Source organism: Rhinatrema bivittatum, chromosome 9 (genome assembly GCF_901001135.1).
Source record: "Rhinatrema bivittatum chromosome 9, aRhiBiv1.1, whole genome shotgun sequence".
Lineage (NCBI taxonomy): Eukaryota > Metazoa > Chordata > Amphibia > Gymnophiona > Rhinatrematidae > Rhinatrema > Rhinatrema bivittatum.
This window is the reverse complement of record NC_042623.1, coordinates 193,149,537-193,160,327: the sequence shown is the minus strand read 5'-3', so window position 1 is coordinate 193,160,327 and position 10,791 is coordinate 193,149,537. Positions and strand designations below refer to the sequence as shown.

Here is a 10,791-nt window from a genome sequence, read left to right as displayed (position 1 = left end):
TATATCATTCTTTTCATTTGTTTACATTCCCATTGAAAAGCATTGCCTGCATTGGAAAGATAGAGCCTGAGCGTGGGCAGGTCATATGAGAGTTTCCATAGCAATTATCCCTGATGCCTATGACTTATGTGTAAAGAAGAACTGGAATATGTTGTCAAGGAATCCAGACTGACAAAGAAAGGGAACATATCAGAGGGAAGCATTTTTCTAAATTAGCGAATCACTGCTCTGTCTATTTTTCTTATAGTATTCCCAGACTATTATAGCATGCATTTGGATCTCTCTCTCATGGATGATACATAGTACTTTGCTGTTATGTGTGAATTCTGTATTTTTCTACAGTCATCAACAGTGCTTTTGTTCAACATTAGAAACATTCCATCTTTTATAATCCTTTTAGCTGCTGCCACACTGTGTTAATTTGCACAGCTTTATAATTTTGTTAACATCTCATTGTCACTGCCACTCACCTAGAGGAAGGTTAATCTTTTTCATCTCCTTCTCCCTTTGGAGAAGGCAAGCTGCTGCCTGGCAGTGGCTGTGTTTGCAGTGATTTATTAAATTTTAAACCTAGTGCTGTATGAACCAGTGTAGTACTAGTGCTACTAGCTTGCCACAGTACCTAGGTAGAGAGGCTGGGTTTAGGTCTGTGCATACTGTGTACAAGAGTCATTGCATCCACAGAGAGCAGTCTGTGCCAGTCACCACCACAGCTACAGCCAGACACTTTGTTGATTAATTTATGTTGTTACTGCATTTAGTACTAGTGCATGGCTGTGCTACTACTCACACACATATTAGAGCATTATATCATTCTTTGCTTTTTCTATGTGTGTGTGTGTATGTGTGTGAGTGCGCGCGCGCATGCATCATTCAATGTTACACCCAGAGGGATCACTGTAGTCACACTAGTGTCAACATGTCACACCCACATCCACTTCATTTTAAGAAATAGAGATTAAAACATATTTTATCCAGCACTGCAGCAGATAAAAATCCCATCACATCAGCAAAGGTAATAGAGGATGTGGGAAGCCAACAGTTGTTGATGAGGGATTTGTTAGACAACAGTGAGTCCCAAACCAAAATAAAGAGGGAGTTTTTCAAATGCAACATGTCAGGAGAGGCAGGCATGTCAAGCTGCAAAAAAATGAAATGTGGGGAGGATATGCCATCAGTGTCTCAGCCAGATCCTGTTGAGTCAGAGAAGAGGGAAAGGGAAGGCACTAGCAGCAGCCACAGAGCACAACCACCAGTGCCTTTAGAAGAACAAGTACAAGTGATGAAACCTAAAGCACCACTAGCGCAATCCCTTAGTGCAGCAGAGGCCATAAAAGCAGTTTTGTCATCTTCTTCCTCTGAATCAAAGCTTGAAAAATCTACCTTTAAAGGATTTCCTGAGATGGAATAGCTGAAGACTCAGTAATATTAGGAGGCTTAGTCAGTACCATGTTAGCCTCCACATCACTGACTGCAGAGAGAGAGGCAGGAGCTGATGTTGACGAGGGAGAGAAGGCCACACTGACAGTGCAGGAAGACAAGATGAGTGAATCCTCTGAGCCAATTCCTCAGGCTCCATCTGTCTCCTCCACTACATCAGTGCCAGCAGCATCATCCACCGCCAAGGATGCAGACAGAGTCAAGGGATCACAAAATAAATCTGTGATCTGTAGCCATTTTCGAATTAGGGAGGACTCGTACTTTGCATATTGTAACTATTGCATGAAGGACACCAGCTGAGGGACGCAACTGGGCCACAAGTAATTTTGGGATGGAGCATAATCTGAAGAAGCAGCATCCCCTTTAATATGCACCTGGGGATGGCAGTAGCAGTAAGGGGGATTCCCTTCTGCAAGCCAGAGGAAATTAGTATTTGAAAAGAGGATGAGTGTACCTCAAGCTGCTTCCAAGATTGCGCCTCCTTCTACCAGTCGAGTGGCAGGCCAGCAGCAGCAGTCCCCAGCTATATCTAAGAAGTGACAGCCCACAATGGAGGAAATGGAGTGATGTTCACTTGCACTCTCACAGGGAAAGAGTCAGGAAGCATCTAAAGTGGTGACAAGGACTATTGATAACATGATAGCTTTAGACAATCAGTTCCTGCAGGTCATGGAGAACCTGGGTCTCAGACATTTGCTGCAGCTTCTAGCACTAAAATATAAAGTGCCCTCCAGGACCACTTACAGCAAAAAGGTCATCCCCAATTTGTACTAGCATTGCCATCGCCATCTGCAGGCGCTGCTGGCAAAGGCAAGAGGAGCAGTGTGCATTTCACAAGCAACATCTGGACATCCACAAATGCCTCACACTCCTTTCTCTCTCTCTCTGATGGCACACTGGTGGGACCTGGAGGAGGTAGGGGCAGGCAGCAGCTCCACAGGGGCCAGAGCATAGGATACAGGTGGGCTTTGCTGCACATTCACCTGGGGGATGGTTCCCATATCTCTGCCAATATTTTAGCAGCAGACAAATGCTAGAAAGCAGGACTGGATCAGAGAGCCAGGTCTTAATGGATGGCTCCTTGCCCCCGACAATGGCTCTAATATGGTAAAGGCAGTATCCAATGGGGGAGAACAGGCTGTATGATGTTTTGCTCACACCCTGCACCTAGCAGTAGAGGAGGCCCTGGGGCTGAGATTCAGCTGGGGACTGCTGCATGTGTAGCTGCACGGTTTACTAGAGAAGTGCAGAAAAATAACTGGGCACTACCACTGAAGTGTGAAGGTAGGGGAACGTCTCCTTGAAAAGCAAGAGGAATTAGAGATGTCTCACAAGCGTCAAATCATAGATGCGGGTACCCACTGGAATTCTAACTACATGATACTGCAGAGGCTAGTGGAGCAGCAGACATCCTTGCATGATCTGTCTTGGGAAATGGAGATAGGAGTACAGGCTTCCCTAGGATTCATGATTTGTCAGTCATGAGACAGCTTGTGAAAATCCTGAAGCCCTCTAAGGATGCCACATAGGAGCTGAGTGCCACAAGTGCCACCTTAGGAGCTGTTATCCCCATAGTCAACATCCTGTTAGAAAAGTCGGAGGGCTGTCAACAGGAAAAGGGAATGAGAGGTGAGGTGCTGCGCTGTTTGGTGTCCTTGGAAAAGCAGGTGACAGAGAGACTAGGACTTCTGACCACAAACCCCACATGTGAAAGGGAGACTCGCTCTGCAGGTCAGCAATCTGACACATATGAAGAGCATGCTGACAGAGGAGGTCTTTCAACTAGAGCACCAGAAGTTGAGGGAGAAGAGGGATGTAGCACAGGAGGAAGCACTATCATTGCTCACGTCAGACAGTAATGGAAGTCAGAGCAGCACCCTGTCATCGCTACCTAGCACTCCCTCTAGGACAGTAAAATGGAAGCAATCCTCACTACTATCCCAGGTGATCATGAAAATAGCTAGGAAGAAAGACACATGTCTGATACCAGCAAAGGAGACAGTAGTGACACACTATTTTGCAGACACCATCGAGGACATGGAAAGAGATGTGCTGGCATATTGGTCCCAGAGTCCAACTTGTGGCCAGACCTAGCAAGAATGGTTCTGTGCTATCTCCGTTGCCCACCAATGAGTATCCCCAGCGAAAGAGTGTTTTCCATGACGTGAGACATCATACGCTCTCAGTGCTTCAAACTGTCACTTCACTTGATGGAGAAGCTAGTGTTCCTCTAAATGTATCTGCCTTTGCTTGGCTTTCCAGCTCTGCCATGCGAGTGGCAAGACAAATGAAAGGAATGAAAGTCCTGTAGTTGGATACTCTGCTGTCTGCCTGCTGTGCCTCAACAATAGCAATGGGGCCTCTATCCAGCATTCAGCAACATCCATTGACACTGACTGACTTCATCTGTCTGCTGTGTCACCAACACCATCAGTTGGACCACACGTCAACAACCACACTGCTGCACCTCCTTGCCCAAAAAGCCAATCCAAGGGCCACAACACATCAATGCTGAGTCCTGCTGTGTCCCTAACACCGCCAGTTGGATCACACTTCAACAACCACACTGCTGCTTCCTCCCTGGTCTGAAAAGCCAATCAAAGGGACAAAACATACCAATGCTGAGACTTGCTGTATGCCCAACACCGCCAGCTGGGCCAATAATTACACTGCTGCTACCTGCTCAGCCCTAAAAGCTAATCCAAGGGCCAAAAAACACCAATGTTGAGACCTGTTGTATCCCTAACACTACCAGTTGGGCCACACTGCTGCCTCCAGTCCGGCCTGAGAAGCCAATCCAAGGGCAAAAAAACACTAATGCTGACTCCTGCTGTGTCTTCAACACCGCCTTGCTCTTATCAACATCACAGAGGCCAGTATGCACTGACTCAGTCCACCTTCATTACCCTTACCAATATCACAGGGACCAACATGCACTGACTCAATCCATCTGCCTTGCCCTTACCAACATCACAGGGGCCAACATGCACTGATTTCATGTGTCTGCCTTGCCCTTACCAACATCACAGGGGCCAGAATACACTGTCACAACCGCCTGCCTTGCCCTTTTAGGGTCTACCATCACTAGGATCTGACCAATCCTGTACCTTCCGAATTGTTCCCATCCCTAAAACTTGGGCCTTTCACAACATGCTACCTCTTGACTTGTCCTACCCACAAAACTGGGATCTTTCACATCCTGCTGCCTACTGACATCTCCATCCACAAAACTGGGGTCTTTCACAACATGCTACCTCCTGAATTGCCCCCATCCACAAACCTAGGGCCTGTCACACCCTGCTGCCTCCTAACTTCTCCCCATTTACAAACCCTTCACAACATGTTACCTCATAACGTCTCCACCCACAAAACTGAGGCCTCACAACCTGTTGCCTCTTGTCCCTATTCACAAAACTGAGGTCTTTCATAACATGATTCCACCTGACACATCTCCAACCTCAACACTGGGGCTTCACGTTTCATTAGAATTGTCTATTCTGGAGCCCATAATAGACTGCAGTACTTCCCTCATAGGTTTTAATGGAAAACAAATGAAATGAATAAACACAAACAAAAATTTTGTATCGAAACTAATGAAATGCATATGGGTCCCAGCGAACCGACTGAATGAACCAAAAATGAATTTTTTCCTTCTGCATCTGCACATCCCTTTCTTACATGCCTACTTTAGAATTTAACATTAAAAAATATTCTGCTCATATAATAACTCTAATCATATAAGAAAACATAAGAACATGCCATACTGGATCAGACCAAGGGTCCATCAAGCCCAGCATCCTGTTTCCAACAGTGGCCAATCCAGGCCATAAGAACCTGGCAAGTACCCAAAAACTAAGTCTATTCCATGTTACTGTTGCTAATGGCAGTGGCTATTCTCTAGGTGAACTTAATAGCAGGTAATGGACTTCTCCTTCAAGAACTTATCCAATCCTTTTTTAAACACAGCTATACTAACTGCACTAACCACATCCTCTGGCAACAAATTCCAGAGTTCAATTGTGCGTTGAGTAAAAAAGAACTTTCTCCGATTAGTTTTAAATGTGCCACATGCTAACTTCATGTTAGCATGTGGCACGTGTTCCCTAGTCTTTCTATTATCCAAAAGAGTAAATAACCGATTCACATCTACCCGTTCTAAACCTCTCATGATTTTAAACACCTCTATCATATCCCCCCTCAGCCGTCTCTTCTCCAAGCTGAAATGTCCTAACCTCTTTAGTCTTTCCTCATAGGGGAGCTGTTCCATTCCCCTTGTCATTTTGGTAGCCCTTCTCTGTACCTTCTCCATTACAATTGTATCTCTTTTGAGATGCGGCGATCAGAATTGTACACAGTAATCAAAGTGCGGTGTCACCATGGAGCGATACAGAGGCATTATGACATTTTCTGTTTTATTCACCATTCCCTTTCTAATAATTCCCAACATTCTGTTTGCTTTTTTGACTGCCGCAGCACACTGAACCGATGATTTCAATGTGTTATCCACTATGACGCCTAGATCTCTTTCTTGGGTTGTGGTACCTAATATGGAACCCAACATTGTGTAATTATAGCATGGGTTATTTTTCCCTATATGCATCACCTTGCACTTATCCACATTAAATTTTATCTGCCATTTGGATGCCCAATTTTCCAGTCTCACAAGGTCTTCCTGCAATTTATCACAATCTGCTTGTGATTTAACTACTCTGAACAATTTTGTGTCATCTGCAAATTTGATTATCTCACTCGTCGTATTTCTTTCCAGATCATTTATAAATATATTAAAAAGTAAGGGTCCCAATACAGATCCCTGAGGCACTCCACTGCCCACTCCCTTCCACTGAGAAAATTGTCCATTTAATCCTTATAATGAAGGAATGTCCATTTAATCCTTATAATGAAGATTTAAAGTGACCTCGTATGCTACCTTCAATGCTTTCAGACTCTATGGATAAGTCTTGAAAGACGAGGAGCTTGGTATCTTTAAGTGCTATTGGCTTGTTAGTGTCGCCTTAAAGCCCTACAACTTTTATAATCATTGATCACTGGGTCCTTGTCATAGCTGTGGCTATCAATTTTCAAAGTGTGCACAATTTAAAATTTATATACTGTGCACTTATCTTTGTAATCTGCTGATTCTGAAGTTGGTCCTCCGACACTGCAGGGTTTCGGAGCATTAAAACTCCTTCTTCAGGGAGCTTCAGGAGAGCTTGATCTTGTGCTGCTGAGAATCGGCACATACTTTCCTTTTGAAAATTAGTGCAAAGTTCGCCTGTAAAATTACAGGCAAACTTTGCACTTCTGCAGCCAGTCTTAAATTTACCCCATAATGTTTATCACTTAATAGTGTAAGACTGGAGCACATTTGTTGGAGGAAACCTACCCACCCCCCACTTACTTGCTGTGGGTCATTTACTGGCTATGAAATATGTAGTCAATTGAGTCTCAAAAAACATATGCCCTGTATAAAAAAAAGAAATAAACACATCTATTTGGTGCTTTAACATGTGGTCTATGGTTTTCACAGGGAAGTGGATTTTTTTATTTTTAGGATAAATATTTCCAAGCACTGGTACCCTTTATGACACCATGAAATTCTACTGAAAGAGAAAAGCTATAAAGAACTTTTACAATTTCAACAGCCACGCAACCTCATCGTACCGTGACCATGATTCCTCCCTGCCAGCAGAAGTCTCCTCGGAGCTTTGTTCCATGCTATCCATGTCAGCTCCTCACTATTCAGACTGCGTTGCAGCCTCCTCACCAGCAGGGGTCCTCAGTATGCCTGCTCTTCACCCTTGCAATGCTTCTCCTTGCCTTCACCACACCCAAGCCTTATTCCTACATAACCCTGTCTGTTCTTTGCTTCGATGCCTTCACATTGAGTCTGTCTTAGTTCTTTGCCCTCACCTCTGTTGCCTTGTGGCCACCTGGCTTCCTTACTCCTTGCCTTGCTTTGCCTCATGGCCGCCAGGCCTTGTGACCTTAGCCTTGCCTTGCTTTACTTTCTGGCATTCGGGCCAACTGACCTTTGCCTTGTCTTGACTTGACTTGCCTTGTGGCCTGCGGAACTTCTGACCCTTGCCTTGCCTTGTGCTCTTTGGGCCTTCTTGCCTCTTGACCTGCCTTCTGGCCTATAGAGGCCTGGTCTTGCTCTGTGGCCTATGCAGGTTTCTCCCTTGTCTTACCCCTCGGGGGTCTTCCCTGTCTCATGCTGCCTTCAGCCCTTTAGGTTCAATGTTCCATGTTGTCCTGTCCTATCTTAGTCAACCTCAGTTCCAGTGCTTGCCTGTACTGAAAACCTCTGTTCTAGCCTTTGCCTGCTTCAAAATCTGTCTTGCCCCAGTCTTTGTCCTGCCTGTCCTTGTATCCAGCCCTAGCCTCTATCCAGTATCCAGCCTGGCCTGTACCAGCTCCTGCCCCACACCAGCACTCACCAAGATATCCCAGTGGTTCCCAGATCCCAAAGGCTCAACCCACGGGAGAAGGGGCTGGCTAGGCGGAAGACCAGCCCTTGCCCTGTCCTGCCGTCTCATGGCACTCCCAGGATGGTCTTCCCACAGTCCAGGCCAGCTGGTCCTAACAAGAGAAGAATAACCCCAGCAGGACTTATATTCCTCATACTACCTCCTACCATTGTCTCTGCCTTCCATTAGTAGTGGAAAAAAAATAATGACATTTCTAACATGACGTCTCATTCTGGACAGTTTAAAACATTTTATCAACACTGTGCAAAATGTAATCTAGATCTCAGGATGCTCAAGCTGCTTCCTGGAAAAGTGCTATTTTCCCACTGCAGCCTGGAAACAAAAGAGAGTACAAAAGGGCTATCACACAACGTCTGCTATCATGCGGCACAAATGCCAGCCTTATCTTTCTCTGTCGCAACTTCATGGCAAGTTACAACTTTGCCATGGGTCGGCCAGCCAACCCACTTGACAAGGGAAAAATGATGAAACTCGCTAAAACAATGATTTCGAGCCACTGAAACTTTTTCTAGGTGGAGCCCTCATCTTCCCTAGTGTTAATCTAATTAAAAAAAAAAGGTGTGTGCCTTGGGGATATAACTGTGGGAGGAACCTTCGTGAAAGATTAATATAGACAGCCCGGGTCCCATTGCACGTCCCTTCCATCCTAACTTCTCCTTTCCCTGTATCTCCCTAACTCTGCCATCCTTTCAGATCCCCCTAAGTTAAAACTCAGACTTCTTACGGTATGCTGGGCGAGAAAAAGAAAGACCATGTCGCATTACTCAATGAAGGAGAAGAAAATGAAATGGTAAGTGTCTTTTATTTTTATCTGTAATTTGCCTTTTTCCCTTTAAATGGTTACATATTTCAGATGTATCAAGGTAAAAAATGGCAGCTCCCTATTTAGTTACATTTTGGAATTTAATAATATAGTTAAAAGATACGCTCTTATAGTATTTACTTTCTTAATGAATCTTTACTGGAATCTCAGTGAATCTGGGCATAAGATTTGTCTAGAGTCATATATTAGTAATCTGTTCTAGAATTATAAATCTGGTGCTCAGAAATCTTTAGCAGCACATAAGGAAAATATTTTATTCTTTACACAGCATTTTTTAAAAATTGTTCTCTTAATAAGCAGGTTAAATTATTAGTGGCATCTATTTCTTTCAGAGTGAAATGTGTCTAAACCATCTGTTTTTTCCCCAAGTAGGAATAGCTAAAAGTGCCAGCCTCCAAGCTCCTGCCCAAAATTATCTCTTCTAATCCTCATTAGGATGAAAATAAATTATATATATATATATATATATATATATATATATATTTGTGGTATGTCTGTTTTGCTGGATACAAACTCATGTACACCCAGGTTTCAGTGATTAAAATATATGGTGTCATTATTAAGTGTTGTATACAAAAACAATTTCACATTGTAAAACTCATGTAATTGTATAGATTGTTTTCCATATATGTTTTGGCACACATGAGTTGTGAATAGATTAGAAACTGCTCGATTATTTTAATGTTCACAATTTATGAATAAAAATGTAATGTTTTAATGTGAACATTGTACATTAGTGCTTTTGTCCCATGGGACTATTTTCTTTAATATATATGTATATGGAGAGAGAGAGAAATCTTAAGCATATTAATTGCTTAACACACACTTACCTAATAATCTGAAATGCACCACATCAAAAGTGCAACTGCTGTTTGCTGAGAATAGGGAGTTAGTGAGATGTTCAAAAGCCTGTAGTACCACAAGGTAGGAATGCCCGGAGCAGAGTGTAACTGTACAGTAGGCATAAAAATCATGTATACAGAAGGAAAGGCCAGCAGAGCTTCATAGCCAAAGCTTTGCACTTTAGCTTAAACAAACTGAATGTGGAAACAGGTCTGTAGCCAGAGGGCAAATGTACTGTTAAGGTAGATAGTGACCCTGGGATGTTGCTGTTTTAATTTAATCATGGGTAATGCATTTCACATTCCTTTTCCCTGAGAGCAATGCTACATTTATAATAAAGGAAGGTACAGTGTGTTGCGACTGTACACTGACAGGCTGCTTTTCTTTCAGATGTAGTCTATCCTGTACTGGCACGGCATTTTTTTCAGTGTCATCATGGCATTTTTAAAGCTTAGCCTTTTCAGCTGTGTTGTGAAACCAGCTTTTCCAGCAAAGAGTGTGTATTTAACCAACACTATAATGGTGTAACAAGGCACAGTCCAGGATTCTAAATTGCAATAACTTGTTAATGAAGTGATAGGATTTGCATTCAAGTGATCCAAAAATGAAAAACGCAACAAGTTGATTTTTGGTTTGGTTTGGTGATTCTGAACTGAATGGGCTTGGTCTTAAAAAAAAAAAAATTCGGAATCCTTTCTGGCTCCTTTGGTTTGGTCCCATTAAAATTTATGGGGGAAGTAAAGCCAGACAGAGTAGAGCTGTTCAGGATGGGCAGGAAAGGAGCAGAACCAATCACGTTTCATCACTTTTTCAACCAGCCATCCCAGCAGGCAACCATAAGTTCAGTTTGGTGAAAATTAAATTCAGTGCACTTTGAGCACCAGTGAGTATTTTGTTTTCAGTCATTCCTCTGTTTTATCTCAGAGAGAGAAGATAGAAATTGCAATGCTCTAGAATTAAAGACAAAAATTAGAAATAAAGCTTTAGACTTAGAGGAGAAAGCAAGGTATGCAGTTATTGTGTTCTAGCGGTGCTGCTAGCAGCAGGAAAAATTATAACCTCTGTCAGAGGATTATAGTGTAACTGTATATCAACAGGATGAACTTCTCTTCTACAGTAGACAGGCAGTGTGTGTCAGTATAAGAAAGGAAAGACAGTTTCTGTTGCAGCAAAGTGGCCAGTTACTGTGACTAT

At 43.2% G+C, this 10,791-nt stretch overlaps 1 protein-coding gene across 1 annotated transcript in view; it reads left to right on the top strand.

The window, feature by feature from the left end:
• The first annotated feature begins 8,554 nt into the window (after positions 1-8,554).
• The window catches only part of LOC115099326 (probable cation-transporting ATPase 13A4), a 118,738-nt gene continuing 116,501 nt past the window's right edge, over positions 8,555-10,791 (top strand). Inside the window, exon 1 of the mRNA XM_029616910.1 lies at positions 8,555-8,721. Within this exon, the coding sequence (XP_029472770.1) occupies positions 8,659-8,721 (63 nt within the window). The 5' untranslated portion in view covers positions 8,555-8,658. The remainder of the gene's footprint in view (positions 8,722-10,791) is intronic.